Consider the following 16,311-nt stretch of genomic DNA (forward strand, 5'->3'; position numbering starts at 1 on the left):
AGGGTAAAAAAAAAATCAATACGATGCAGATATAAATAAATAGATTACTGCACTGCAACCATCGCTCGAATGGTACTGGGCCGCAGAATTTTTTTTTATAATTTTTTTTGTTTTTATAAATCAACATTAAAAACACAAGATACACGTACAATTAGTGCACCAACCCAAAAAAACTCCTTTATTCATGACAAAAACAAACAAACAGACTTCACCCTTGCTCCTGATGGGTCCTGGTTAGCTCTGTGCATGGCAGCTCCCTCCATCAGTGTGTGAATGTATGTGTGTGTGAATGGGTGAATGTGGAAATAGTGTCAAAGCGCATTGAGTTCCTTAAAGGGGAACATTATCAGCAGACCTATGTAAGCGTCAATATATACCTTGATGGTGCAGAAAAAAGACCATCGATTTTTTTAACCGATTTCCGAACTCTAAATGGGTGAATTTTGGCGAATTAAACGCCTTTCTGTTTATCGGTCTGGAGGCGATGACGTCAGAATGTGACGTCGCCGAGGTAACACACCCACCATTTTCATTTTCAACACATTACAAACACCGGGTCTCAGCTCTGTTATTTTCCGTTTTTTTGACTATTTTTTGGAACCTTGGAGACATCATGCCTCGACGGTGTGTTGTCGGAGGGTGTAACAACACTAACAGGGAGGGATTCAAGTTGCACCACTGGCCCGAAGATGCCAAAGTGTCTGCCGCCAGACCCCCATTGAATGTGCCAGAGTGTCTCCACATTTGACCGGCGATGCTAAGGCAGACATGGCACAGAGATGTATGGATAACCTGCCGATGCATTTGCAACGATAGTCAACGAAATCACAAAGGTGAGTTTTGTTGATGTTGACTGCCCACTAATCGATGCTAACATGCTACGCTAACCGATGCTAACATGCTATTTACCGGCGGTGCTAAAGCAGACATGGCACAGAGATGTATGGATAACCTGTAGATGCATTTGCAACTATATTACGTTTCCTTCCACCCACATTTAATGCGAAACAAACACTTACCAATCGACGGATTTAAGTTGCTCCAGTGTCAAAAGATGCGAAAGTTTTGATCGTTTGGTCCGCACATTTTACCGGCGATGCTAACGCAGCTATTCGGCCATGCTATGGCTATGAATAGCGTCAATAGCTATTTGCTCAATAGCTTCAGTTTCTTCTTCAATATTTTCATACTCCAACCATCTGTTTCAATACATGCGTAATCTGTTGAATCGCTTAAATCGCCTAAATCCGAGTTTGAATCCGAGCTAATGTCGCTATATCTTGCTGTGGTATTCCCATTGTTTGTTTACATTGGCAGCACTGTGTGACGTCAAAGGGAAATGGCCAGAGAGCCAAAAATAAGGCACTTTATAGCTTTATTTAGGGATATTCCGAGACCGGTAAAATTTTGAAAAAAAATTCCTAAAATACAACAAACCACTGGGAACTGAGTTTTATGTTTTTAACCCTTTTGAAATTGTGATAATGTTCCCCTTTAAAAAAAGGTAGATAAGTGCAACCCATTACTTCACTCTAGAACCCCTTGCAGCACTAACTCTTCCGGGCCATTTTTTTTTGCCCAGGTTTGAATTAGAGTGTATGCTGTGACTGTCAACTCGCTTTATCAATTTCCCTCAACTTTATTTTGTCGCCAAACCAAAGTACAACGCACGTCCAAACCCCACCGTGCCATCAACCCTGCTCTTTTTGCCGTCCGACTCCGGCGCTGCAAAAACTGACATTCTCCAATCTATTTTTAACAGAATTCTATCAGCCTGCGGTTGCCAAAGTCCGTGTGGCATTTCGCACCGTCTGCGCCACGGACAGGCATCATCTTTAATTATACACTTCCCTGGAAAGGTGAACATTTTAAAAGGAGCCACTGAAAGGACACTCTTTGGAAGGACTTGTCACACTCCAAATGTTTTAGAACCTCCATCCATTTTTCTACCGCTTATTCCCTAACCTGGGCTTCCTGATTATTTTCTGTCCCGCCCACAAAAGCAAGGAAAATTAAAAATTGCGCCGTGACTATAAATTGTATCATTTTGTCTCTAAAAACAAACAAAAAAATGTTCTAAATACACATCTGCACAGAGCCGTGGTATCGGGGAGAAAAATGATGCAAATTCCAAGAAGATGGAACATAAACTTTCATGATCTGCTGCACCAGAATCATCAGTGGCAGCTTCATCTGAGTTTGACCCCCCCACCTCACCCCCCCAGCAGTCCAATGATATCTTTGATGGCAGGTGAGTGAGTGAACTGTTATAACACTGGCAGTGATGAAGACATGAATCAACACGGTGGAACTCCATAATAGCAAAATATGGGTTACATTTTTTTCTTTGCAGCATCGCGTGGACATCGGGGGCGGTACCTCTGGATTGGCAGACCGGGGTGGTGGTTCCTCTCTTTAAGAAGGGGGACCGGAGGGTGTGTTCCAACTATCGTGGGATCACACTCCTCAGCCTTCCCGGTAAGGTTTATTCAGGTGTACTGGAGAGGAGGCTACGCCGGATAGTCGAACCTTGGATTCAGGAGGAACAGTGTGGTTTTCGTCCTGGTCGTGGAACTGTGGACCAGCTCTATACTCTCGGCAGGGTTCTTGAGGGTGCATGGGAGTTTGCCCAACCAGTCTACATGTGCTTTGTGGACTTGGAGAAGGCATTGGACCGTGTCCCTCGGGAAGTCCTGTGGGGAGTGCTCAGAGAGTATGGGGTACCGGACTGTCTGATTGTGGCGGTCCACTCCCTGTATGATCCGTGCCAGAGCTTGGTCCGCATTGCCGGTAGTAAGTCGGACACGTTTCCAGTGAGGGTTGGACTCCGCCAAGGCTGTCCTTTGTCACCGATTCTGTTCATAACTTTTATGGACAGAATTTCTAGGCGCAGTCAAGGCGTTGAGGGGTTCCGGTTTGGTGGCCGCGGGATTGGGTCTCTGCTTTTTGCGGATGATGTGGTCCTGATGGCTTCATCTGACCGGAATCCTCAGCTCTCACTGGATCGGTTCGCAGCCGAGTGTGAAGCGACCGGAATGAGAATCAGCACCTCCAAGTCCGAGTCCATGGTTCTCGCCCGGAAAAGGGTGGAATGCCATCTCCGGGTTGGGGAGGAGACCCTGCCCCAAGTGGAGGAGTTCAAGTACCTAGGAGTCTTGTTCACGAGTGGGGGAAGAGTGGATCGTGAGATCGACAGGCGGATCGGTGCGGCGTCTTCAGTAATGCGGACGTTGTACCGATCCGTTGTGGTGAAGAAGGAGCTGAGCCGGAAGGCAAAGCTCTCAATTTACCGGTCGATCTACGTTCCCATCCTCACCTATGGTCATGAGCTTTGGGTCATGACCGAAAGGATACGATCACGGGTACAAGCGGCCCAAATGAGTTTGGGTCTCTCCCTTAGAGATAGGGTGAGAAGCTCTGCCATCCGGGAGGAACTCAAAGTAAAGCCGCTGCTCCTCCACATGGAGAGGAGCCAGATGAGGTGGTTCGGGCATCTGGTCAGGATGCCACCCGAACGCCTCCCTAGGGAGGTGTTTAGGGCACGTCCAACCGGTAGGAGGCCACAGGGAAGACCCAGGACACGTTGGGAAGACTATGTCTCCCGGCTGGCCTGGGAACGCCTCGGGATCCCCCGGGAAGAGTTCGACGAAGCGGCTGGGGAGAGGGAAGTCTGGGTTTCCCTGCTTAGGCTGTTGCCCCCGCGACCCGACCTCGGATAAGCGGAAGATGATGGATGGATGGATGGGTTACATTTTTATAACTCAATTTAAACTTACATTTAGATGAAATGAGCCTTGTTGTTGTTTTTTTTCACATTTGTTTTATAACAATGTCAGTGACGTGCGGTGAACTAAACACCAGGTGAGTTGGGAAATGGTGTTAGATGTAAATATAAACAAAATACGATGATTTGAAAATCATTTTCAACCCATATTCAGTTGAATATGCTACAAAGACAACATATTTGATGTTCAAACTGCAAATAATCATTAACTTTAGGATTTGATGCCAGCAACACGTGACTAAGAAGTTGGGAAAGGTGGCAATGAATACTGATAAAGTTGAGGGACGCTCATCAAACACTTATTTGGAACATCCCACAGGTGTGCAGGCTAATTGGGAACAGGTGGGTGCCATGATTGGGTATAAAAACAGCTTCCCCAAAAAAATGCTCAGTCTTTCACAAGAAAGGATGGGGCGAGGTACACCCCTTTGTCCACAACTGCGTGAGCAAATAGTCAAACAGTTTAAGAACAACGTTTCTCAAAGTGCGATTGCAAGAAATTTAGGGAATTCAACATCTGCGGTCCATAATATCATCGAAAGGTTCAGAGAATCTGGAGAAATCACTCCACGTAAGCGGCATGGCCGGAAACCAACATTGAATGACCGTGACCTTCGTTCCCTTAGATGGCAATGTATCAAAAACCGACATCAATCTCTAAAGGATATCACCACATGGGCTCAGGAACACTTCAGAAAACCACTGTCACTAAATACAGTTTGTCGCTACATCTGTAAGTGCAAAGTTAAAGCTCTACTATGCAAAGCGAAAGCCATTTATCAACAACATCCAGAAACGCCACCGGCTTCTCTAGGCCTGAGATCATCTAAGATGGACTGATGCAAAGTGGAAAAGTGTTCTGTGTCCACATTTCAAATTGGTTTTGGAAACTGTGGACGTCAAAGAGAACAAGAATCATCCGGATTGTTCTAGGTGCAGATTTCAAAAGCCAGCATCTGTGATGGTAAGGGGGTGTGTTAGTGCCCGAAGCATGGTTAACTTACACATCTGTGAAGGCACCATTAATGCTGAAAGGTACATCAAGGTTTTAGAGCAACATATGTTGCCATCCAAGCAACGTTATCATGAACGCCCCTGCTTATTTCAGCAAGACAATGCCACCAAGCGAGTAAAAAAGTGCGGGCACTAGACTGGCCTGCCTGTAGTCCAGACCTGTTTCCCATTGAAAATGTGTGGTGTATTATGAAGCTTAAAATACCAAAACGGGGACCCACATGGGCTCAGGAACACTTCAGAAAACCACTGTCACTAAATACAGTTGGTCGTTACATCTGTAAGTGCAAGTTAAAGCTCTACTATGCAAAGCAAAAGCCATTTATCAACAACATCCAGAAATGCTGCCGGCTTCTCTGGGCCCGAGATGGACTGATGCAAAGTGGAAAATTGTTCTGTGGTCTGACGAGTCCACATTTTAAATTGTTTTTGGAAATATTCGACATTGTGTCATCTGGACCAAAGGGGAGGCAAACCATCCAGACCAGGAGTAGGGAACCTATGGCTCGCGAGCCAGATGTGGCTCTTTTGATGAGTCTATCTGGCTCCCAGGTAAATCTGAGCTGACATTGCTTTACACGATAAGTAATGAATAATTCCACTTGTAATCACAGTGTTGAAAATAATGTTCAAAATATAAAACATTCTCATGCATTTTTAATCCATCCATCCGTTTTCTACTGCACCTGTTCAAGAAGTTGCATTACTGGTAAGAAGTTATTTATTTATTATTGATAAGTGTGGGGCTTGCCCTCCTGGGGGTTCTTCAGACCACCAAGCACCAACATGAGAGCCTGTTTCAGGGTTACAATATTGTTTCATTTTTCAAAAAGTCTCTCAGTTGCTTTCCAGCAATTGTATTTTTCTCTTTCGTTCTCGCTCGCGCTCTGGCTCCAGCCCCAACCCCGTCTCTCCTCCTGGCTGCTGCTTATAACAGAGCGACAGGTGATTAGATAACAAGGCCCAGGTGGGCCTTCTACACACCTGTCGCTGATTTCGAGGCCAGTCCTGGCAACACCCTATTTCGCTGCAGGCCCGCAGGCCACATCCCCTCCACAGTTAGCTTCATAATAACAATGTCATTACAAAGAATAAGAGACTTATTCTACTCTAGAAATGTTGGTATTACTTAAAAATGCATGCGTTTAGTTGTGTTCAGTGTTAAAACAAATATAAAATGGCTCTTATGGAAATACATTTGAAAATATTTGGCTTTTTGGCTCCCTCAGCAAAAAAAGGTTCCCGACCCGTGATCCAGACTGTTATCGACGCAAAGTTGAAAAGCCAGCATCTGCGATGGTATGGGGGTGCATTAGTGCCCAAGGCATGGGTAACTTACACATCTGTGAAGGGAACATTAATGCTGAAAGGTACATACAGGTTTTGTAACAACATATGCTGCCATCTAAGCGCCGTCTTTTTCATGGACGCCCCTGCTTATTTCAGCAAGACAATGCCTAGCCACATTCAGCACGTGTTACAACAGCGTGGCTTCGTAAAAAAAAGAGTGTGGGTACTTTCCTGGCCCGCCTGCAGTCCAGACCTGTCTTCCATGGAAAATGTGTGGCGCATTATGAGGCGTAAAATACGACAGCGGAGACCCCGGACTGTTGGACGACTGAAGCTCTACATAAAAGAAGAATGGGAAAGAATTCCACTTTCAAAGCTTCAACAATTAGTTTCCTCAGTTCCCAAACGTTTAAAGAAAAGGTGATGTAACACAGTGGTGAACATGCCCTTTCCCAACTACTTTGGCACGTGTTGCAGCCATGAAATTCAAAGTTGATCATTATTTGCAAAAAGTTTATAAATTTGAACATCAAATATGTTGTCTTTGTGGCATATTCAACTGAATATGGGTTGAAAAGGATTTGCAAATCATTGTATTCCGTTTATATTTACTCCAACACAATTTCCCAACTCATATGGAAACGGGGTTTGTACTTTCACATTTAAGGTACATATTTACCTTCAGACTATCTTGAGCAGGGGTGTCAAACTCAAATACAGAGTGGGCCAAAATTCTAAACGGAACAAAGCCACGGGCCGAGGTTGAACAAATTAATCCTTTAATAGGGACCCAAACAAGTTTTGCATTGAAAATTGACCAAGCAAGGCTTATATAACTTTATAGTGTCAAACAAAATCGAGTTTCAAATTATAATAATTAAAAAATGGCATCAATGGCATTTCAAATAAAATAAAAATACGACTTGAATGCCTCTTTTCGGCGGCGGGTTTGAGTGGTAGTGGGGGTGTATATTGTAGCGTCCCGGAAGAGTTAGATTAGATTAGATTAGATAGTACTTTATTTATTCCGTCAGGAGAGTTCCTTCAGGAAAATTACAATTTTCGGCACAATCCCATTCAAGATCAGACAAACATTACAGGGAGACAGAACAGGATCGCTGACGGGTCGGCCGGCTTCCAGCGCCCCTTACAAAAAAGATGACATACAGGTAAACAAGGGGGGTGGGGGGGGGAAGAAAAAAATAGAAGATTTAAATAAAATTTAAAAATCGGTCTTAGCCTAGGCCCTGGAGTGGGGGTGCAGACTGAGGCCAAGGGGAGGAAAAAAAAAAAAAAAAAAAAAATAAAAAAAAAAGTTTGTGATGCAAAGTGTTCTGGGTATTTGTTCAGTTGTGTTTATGTTGTGTTTATGTTGTGTTACGGTGCGGATGTTCTCCCGAAATGTGTTTGTCATTCTTGTTTGCTGTGGGTTCACAGTGTGGCGTATATTTGTAACAGTGTTAAAGTTGTTTATACGGCCACCCTCAGTGTGACATGTATGGCTGTTGACCAAGTATGTCTTGCATACACTTGTGTGTATGAGCCGCATATATCATGTGAGTGGGCCGGCACGCTGTTTGTATGGAGGAAAAGCACACGTGGCGACATGTAGAGAACGCCAAAGGCAGTGCTTTTACTGCCCGCCCCCAGTATTTTTGTCTGGGTGGAAATCGGGGGAAAAACCGGGAGGGGCACTGAACTTCGGGAGTCTACCGGGAAATTCGAGAGGGTTGACGAGTATACGGCGGGCAGAGTTTGACACCCATAATCTTGAGCGTTTTTCGTTTTTAGGCATGTTACTGCTTCATTGTTAAATACAATAAAATACCCACTTCACGTACTTGTTGAGTGGTTATTTGAACATGCATTTGCAATCAAATGTGTAATAACGTGTCGCAAATCATCGTTAAAAAGAAAACAAATTACATTTATTACACTAGACATCGTCAGGAACACTGAAAATCAAGTAAAGGTGGCAATGAATGGGGGTAGCGGAGCCCACACCAATATTCTTTCAGGGGGCCCAGAATTCCTAGCAACGGCCCTGCTTCTGCATAACAATGCATCCTTACCAACATTAAATACATTTAAAAAAGGAATATAAATCAACTTAAACAGGAAGTCAGGACTAATGAGCACGCTTTGTAGTGCACACCTTTTCGAAGCGCGATTTGAAGGGTGATACCGCATGATACTGATGAAGCTCGTCCCCCAGGGAGGCCCGCCCTTACTATTTGAGAAGAACTGTGCTAGAGGAACATCCCTATTGAATTAATACGTATTTAATCAACGCTCTTTCTATTGATAGCCGTTATCAGCTCAACCCAGAGCCGCTTCTATTTTCCATGGTCATGTTAAATAATAATGGCTTTTCTATCTACTTTGAGTCCCGTCCCATCAAATTTGATCTGGATGTTAATCCGACCGTATCACATTGTGATGTGATGAAAGTATAATAAAATTTAATCAGTGACATTTAAACGTCCTGTTGAGAAGCGTTAGTAAAGGGGGAGAGTTTCCGTTCTGGCTAGATCCGGGTTGCTGGCACCGGATATCCATCCATCCATCCATTTTCAACCGTTTATCCGGAATCGGGTCGCGGGGACAACATCTCCAGCAGAGACCCCCAGACTTCCCTATCCAGAGCAACATTAGCAACTTCCTCCTGGGGGATCCCGGAGCGTTCCCAGGCCAGAGAGGAGATGTAACCCTCCCATCTGATCCTTGGCCTTGATAGATTGATTGATTGAAACGTTTATTAGTAGTCCATCCATTCATCCATCCATCCATCCATCCATCTTCTTCCGCTTATCCGAGGTCGGGTCGCGGGGGCAACAGCCTAAGCAGGGAAACCCAGACTTCCCTTTCCCCAGCCACTTCGTCCACAATGTCCGCCCGTTTTTGCAGCGAGAGGATGCAGGCGATCATTTTTGGAACGGTACAAGTCTGGAATATGTGCTAGCTGGTCTAAGTCTTGACCTGGATCGGACCTGTGGTGTCTCTGCTTTGCCGACTTCTGTGCATGGAAGACAATCTATTGTACTGTTTTTATCCGTTATTTTTTTTTCTCTTTTTAAAACAAATGCTACATGTTAGCATTGTGCTTTTTTTGGGGGGTTGGGGGGCACGCACCAATTATGTTGATTTCAATTAATTCCAATACGAGGCATCGATTCGCGATTCAAGTGTTTCAAGTTAAGAGCTGCGTCGGAGAACCAATTAAGCTCGTAGTTTGCGGTAACGCCGTACTGTTGTCGGTACAAACAGGATCTACATTTTAATTAAACCTTACATAATCCATATCGGTTTGGTGGCTGCAGGATTAGGTCTCTGCTTTTTGCAGATGATGCGGTCCTGATGGCTTCATCTGGCCGGGATCTTCAGCTCTCACTGGATCGGTTCGCAGCCGAGTGTGAAGCCACTGAGACCTCCAAGTCAGAATCCATGGTTCTCGTCCGGAAAAGGGTGGAGTGCCATCTCCGGGTTGGGGAGGAGACCCTGCTCCAAGTGGAGGAGTTCAAGTACCTAGGAGTCTTGTTCACGAGTGAGGGAAGAGTGGATGGTGAGATCGACAGGCTGCGTCTTCAGTAATGCGGACGTTGTACCGATCCGTTGTGGTGAAGAAGGAGCTGAACCGGAAGGCAAAGCTCTCAATTTACCGATCGATCTACGTTCCCATCCTCACCTATGGTCATGAGCTTTGGGTCATGACCGAAAGGATAAGATCACGGGTACAAGCGGCCCAAATGAGTTTGGGTCTCTCCCTTAGAGATAGGGTGAGAAGCTCTGTAATCCGGGAGGGACTCAAAGTAAAGCCGCTGCTCCTCCACATGGAGAGGAGCCAGATGAGGTGGTTCGGGCATCTGGTCAGGATGCCACCCGAACGCCTCCCTAGGGAGGTGTTTAGGGCACGTCCAACCTCCGGGGAAGACCCAGGACACGTTGGGAAGACTATGTCTCCCGGCTGGCCTGGGAACTCTTCGGGATCCCCCGGGAGGAGCTGGACGAAGTAGCTGGGGAGAGAAAAGTCTGGGCTTCCTGCTTAGGCTGCTGCCCCCGTGACCCAACCGCAAATAAACAGAAGAAGATGGATGGATGCATGAATAATCCATATTTTTGTGTATGAAAACCCCTAATGAGCGAGCACAAGAACAATTCAGATGGAGCAGCCTTCTTCTCAGCAAAGTTGGGTGAAATTCTAATTAGTCTTTCTAAAAAGTTCCTATCGCGACCATATATATATATATTTTTTTTCAAATGTCACAGGTATTTAACGCAGACACTTCAAATCATATTCAAAAGGGGACGCCGCAAAGGTCGAGGGGGATTGCGTTGCACCTGGGGACGCTACGTTTGCCTGACTAAAAAGTCACAGAGATCCTATCAATTACGAGGCTAAGTGGAACAGAGCAAGGAAAAGCTCGGCTCTCAAAGCCTAAGCTACCGGAAAAAAAAAAACACTCGAACAATAAAGCTTCTCGGATTATTTGCGCTCTTTTGAGAGAGAAGTTAGGTGATGACCACGGTCCCGTCTTTACCTAAAGCAGGGGTGTCCAAAGTGCGCCCCGGTGGCCATTTGCGGCCCGCGGTTAACTGTTTACAGGCCCGCCACACATTCTGCAAAAAGCCGACGGGCCGACGGCAGGGCTGGACACGCTGCAGCCCTGCCCAAGATGGCGGCAAGGAGGCGGAGAATGCGGTTGAGCGGAGAGGCGGGACGTGCCGGGAGAGATGCCGCTGCAATTAAATTCAGGTGCGTAGATCGGGCCCCGGCACACAATTGACATTTATCCTCTGGCTGTATAAAAGGGGAGAAGGAGGAGGGATCATGGCAGAAGAAGTAGGAGAACCAGCAGCAGAACCTGACGAGCGAAAACCACCGAGAGCGAGCCAAAGACAGCGACGAAGACGTGGCTGACTGAAAGCGAGCGAGGAGCAGCTGAAAAGCGATCCGACCAAACGACAAAGCTTGTGTTATTGAAAAATAAACAAGCAATGTCCTTCCTGGGTGGTCAGTGGAACCCGAGCGGCGACAGGGAAAGTCGTCCACAAGATAGTATTGTAAAAATTAAAAAACAAATCTAAAAAAGTGGAATGAGGTGAAATCCAACAAGAAAAAGTTGCAATGTTGACAGAAAGCTGCCATTTTTTTCTTGTGTCTTTGTCTATTTTTATTTTTTTGCCATTGCTCGAAAAAAATAAAATAAAAGAAAAAAATCTACGTTATAATGAATTATTACTTGAAAATGTCACTTTAAAATGTTTTATGTGTTAAAAAATATTGCATATATTGTGTGGTTGCCCTATAAAAACATCAGAGTTTTATTTGATAAAAGAGCATAAAACTAAACAAAATAATATGTGAAACATAAATCTCGTAATTTAAATGTTAAAAAAAATAAATAATAAAATTGTATCACTTTATGAGCGGGTAACCGTTCGGATCTCAAATATATTTAGTAGGATTTTTTTTAAACTTTTCACTGTGATTACTCAAAAATATTAAATAATTAAAATCAATGGTGTTCTGCATTATTGATCTTTGAGGGCTTTAATACTAAACACTGCATATTTTACTTTTACTATAAAAAACAAAGTTGTCTTTGACAGAAAACCTTTTTTTTTTACTTTATATCAACCTCAACTTGATATAGAGATTTACTGTAAGCGTTGAATAAAAAATTATAATAATTTGATTTATTTTTAACATTTTAATGACTGAGACCCTTTATGGTCCCCGGGAGCCTTAAAGGTTTTATAAAAAAAAAAAAAAAAAAAAAAAAAAAAAAATCCAGATATTTTGTTATGGTTTGAAAATGAAAAATATCAAAATGGCATGCTTAAATTTTTTCCGTGTGCGGCCCTTTGTTGAAAAAGTTTGGACACCCCTGACCTAAAGGACGCTGGTCTCGCTGGTCCTTGCACTTGTTGCCTGGATGCTATGAAGCAGGGTGCGTGTTCTGCACAGTGAAGGTCATAATTAGTTCTGCGCAATCACTTTCGTAATTTGTGAGGCAGGAAATGTGTGTGCAATGAAAGCATCGCTTATTTTAGGGGTGTATTAACCGCCTTTTTTTTTTACGCGTGTACCATTTCACCCTTGGTGGTTGGAGCAATTGAGTGCAGCAGCCTGTTTTATATCCAACGCTCACAACATGACCACTTGCATCTAATGAGAGGCCATGCAAGTTGTATTACACAAACATGGCCTGTGTATACAAACCCCGTTTCCATATGAGTTGGGAAATTGTGTTCGATGTAAATATAAACAGAATACAATGATTTGCAAATCATTTTCAACCCATATTCAGTTGAACATGCTACAAAGACAACATATTTGATGTTCAAACTCATAAAAATATATTTTTTTGCAAATAATCATTAACTTTAGAATTTGATGCCAGCAATACGTGACAGAGAAGTTGGGAAAGGTGGCAATAAATACTGATAAAGTTGAGGAATGCTCATCAAACACTTATTTGGAACATCCCACAGGTGTGCAGGCTAATTGGGAACAGGTGGGTGCCATGATTGGGTATAAAAACAGCTTCCCGAAAAATGCTCAGTCTTTCACAAGAAAGGATGGGGCGAGGTACACCCCTTTGTCCACAACTGTGTGAGCAAATAGTCAAACAGTTTAAGAACAACTTTTCTCAAAGTGCAATTGCAAGAAATGTAGGGATTTCAACATCTACGCTCCATAATATCATCAAAAGGTTCAGAGAATCTGGAGAAATCACTCCACGAAAGCGGCATGGCCGGAAATCAACATTGAATGACCGTGCCCTTGGATCCCTCAGACGGCACTGTAACAAAACTGACATAAATCTCTAAAGGATATCACCAGATGGGCTCAGGAACACTTCAGAAAACCATTTTCACTAAATACAGTTCGGCGCTACATCTGTAAGTGTAAGTTAACGCTCTACTATGCAAAGCGAAAGCCATTTATCAACAACATCCAGAAACGCTGGGCCCGAGATCATCTAATATGGACTGATAAAAAGTGAACAAGTGTTCTGTGGTCTGACGAGTCCACATTTCAAATTGTTTTTGGAAATATTCAAAATCTTGTCATCTGGACCAAGGGGGAAGAAAACCATCCAGTCTGTTATCGACGTAAAGTTCAAAGGATTGAACATCAAATATCTTGTCTTTGTAGTGCATTCAATTGAATATGGGTTGAAAAGGATTTGCAAATTATTGTATTCAGTTTACATTTACATCTAACACAACTCATATGGAAACAGGGTTTATTGTATTCTACACTAAATCAATCAATCAATGTTTATTTATTTAGCCCTAAATTACAAATGTCTCAAAGGACTGCACAAACCACTACGACATCCTCGGAAAAACCCACATAAGGGCAGGGAAAACTAAAACACCCAGTGGGACGTCGGTGACAATGATGACTATGAGAACCTTGGAGAGGACCACACATGCGGGCAACCATCCCCCTCACCCCCCTCCAGGGGACCGAAAGCAATGGATGTCGAGCGGGTCTAACATGATACTGTGAAAGTTCCATCCATAGTGGATCCAACACAGCCGCGAGAGTTCAGTTCAAAGTTCATAGATGTACAAAACCTATAACTAGAGAAGTGTGAATGGTGAATAAAAACAGAATAACATGATTTGCGAATCCTTTTCAACTTATATTCAATTGAATAGACTGGAAAAGACAAGATACTGCTAGGAACTCGCATAGTTGCAGTTTTACTGACCCCAAGATGCAGGAACCAGGAGTACGGGCTGCAGGTAAAATGAGTTTACATTTACTCAAACAGAAAAGGGAAGCCGTCGTGCATAACAGCTCCAAACAGGAATCAGAGACAGGCATGAATAGAAACATGCTGATTGGCAGCAGGTGTAGACGGGCAGGTGAGGGAAAAACCGCAGTGCTCAGCGGGACAAACAGGAAATGGAAACAAAATAAGAGCACTGATGGGAAGTAAATACAAATCAAGGAAGTGACATATTGTCACACAAACTGAGATAATCTAATTGCAGCAACACATTGCAAAACAATTGCCACAGGGGCATTTTTACCACTGTGTTGCATGGCCTTTCCTTTTAACAACACACAGTATACATTTGGGAACCGAGGAGACCTTTTTTTGAAGTTTTACAGGTGGAATGAATAAATAAATAAAGCTTTTTGTTCGACGATTCCTCGTTGGCGTCTTCTTGGCTCGTCACCCATCACACCACCAACAGATATACAACAATGGTAAAGTAAGAAATAACTATATTTATGAACACTGATTATAACCGTTTGATTCCACGTCAATCGGTACCTGGTGGAACTGACATATATTCATATCTGCAAGAGTTACTTTTTTATATTCATAGTCTTATTTGAAAACAGCTAGTGTTTTCCATTTGTTCTCTCTCTGTTTGTCGGCTAGTAAACTGTGTGTTAACCTTGAAGCTTTAGGAATGTAAGGAGTAGCTATAATCCCTTCTTATCCCTTCCTGTCTCAGGCTAAGCAGAACAATAGATGTGTATTTGTTCCAGTGGGTGGGGGCGAGGGAAATATTGAAGAAGACAGCGCTTCCTTAAGGTTTTCAGATCAACTAGGCGACGCGAATTGAATGTGTTTTTAGGTTGGTCTCTCCAAAGCTTTGGGATAAATTGCAAAATACCTATTTTGTTCTGGGTTATCATTTAAAATAAGCTTATCTGTCATCAAAAGAACTTAGGATTGACCAGCAACTTAAATTCCCTCGGAGGAACATCTGGTCAGAACGCAACAGTAGCTACAAAAGATCTCTAGTTTTTAGTGCCCAAGTTTAACCTGAGACTTTTGAACGAGTTTCGACTCTACATTCAAAATGAAATGTTCAATTTATGCAAAATGTTCCTCTCCGATCGTCCGAAAATAGGTTGTGATCGGTGGCTACTGCGTGGCAGGTGTATTAGATTCTAATTGTCTCCTGAGTGTTCCGACGTCGGTGCGAGACTCTCGCAGTGTGCCCGTGGCCACCCGGCTCGCTCCATTAATGAGGAAGCGGCGGCGTGATGAGATCGTCAAGACAACGGACAGAAAGATTCATCTTATTACCCTCGCAGGACAAATTGCCTCGGTGTTTTATGGCTCCATCAGTTGTTTGTTAAAGGAGCCGTTATGAAAGGACCGATAGGAGTCGTTAAATAAAGATAATCAAGCGGACGGGAGCTGAAAACAGGCCTCGCGGAGACAGGGAGAAAAAGGACAAAGAAAGACTCGCCTCTCGTCTCCAGGCCGTTCCCGCAGGTTTCGGCCGTCCGAGACGCGCTGCGCTGGACGGGGTCGGGGACCAAAGTGCAGGCGTGCCACTTGTGTGTCCTCCACCTGGAACAGACAACATGAGGACTCATTTTCATTGGGGGCCACATCGCAGTCATGAATGCTTCCAGAGGGCCGATTTTTTAAAAATAATTTATGCGGGTAATAACCTGTGATTAATCATGATTAATCAAAATGCATATGCTTTTTTTTTTAAATCGTAAATAAAGGTGATAAGCAGATATTTACTTTTTTTTTCCTCACAAAAATAGTTTTGCAGTATAAAAAAATATAAATGGCATGATGCGATACTATTAAAGTTTAAAATATGCATTTTTTTTCAGTCAAAACAAAAAGAACAAAAAAAATATATATATATATATTTTATTAAAACCCATTTTTTACAGACTCTCGCGGGCCACATAGAAAGGTGTGGCGGGCCAGAAGTGGCCCCCGGGCCTTGGGTTTGATACCTTGCTCCAGATCAGGGGTGCCTGCACATATATTTTTATAACAACAAACAGAACATTCTACAAATGCTATAACTTAAAAAAATTAAAACTGAAAAACTGGAATAAAAGACGAACAGGTGAGTGAATTGTATTTATATAGCGCTTTTCTCTAGTGACTCAAAGCACTTTTACATAGTGAAACCCAATATCCAAGTTACATTTAAACCAGTGTGAGTGTCACTGGGAGCAGGTGGGTAAAGTGTCTTGCCCAAGGACACAAGGGCAGAGACTAGGATGGCGGAAGCGGGGATCGAACCTGGAACCCTCAAGTTGCTGGCACGGCCACTCTACCAACCGAGCTACGCATGGTGAATGTAATGCAGTTGTTGTATTGAAGTGGAAAAACGGTAGTGACTAGGATGGTGGAAGCGGGGATCGAACCTGGAACCCTCGAGTGGCTGGCACGGCCACTCTACCAACTGAGCTATACTGCCCCGTG

At 43.6% G+C, this 16,311-nt stretch overlaps 1 protein-coding gene across 1 annotated transcript in view; it reads right to left on the reverse strand.

The window, feature by feature from the left end:
• Positions 1 to 16,311, reverse strand: part of thsd7ba (thrombospondin, type I, domain containing 7Ba) — a 531,947-nt gene that overhangs the window by 165,813 nt on the left and 349,823 nt on the right. Inside the window, 1 exon segment of the mRNA XM_061918320.1 lies at positions 15,323 to 15,426. Coding sequence (XP_061774304.1) covers positions 15,323 to 15,426 — 104 coding nt within the window.

Source organism: Nerophis ophidion, linkage group LG13 (genome assembly GCF_033978795.1).
Source record: "Nerophis ophidion isolate RoL-2023_Sa linkage group LG13, RoL_Noph_v1.0, whole genome shotgun sequence".
NCBI classification, from domain to species: domain Eukaryota; kingdom Metazoa; phylum Chordata; class Actinopteri; order Syngnathiformes; family Syngnathidae; genus Nerophis; species Nerophis ophidion.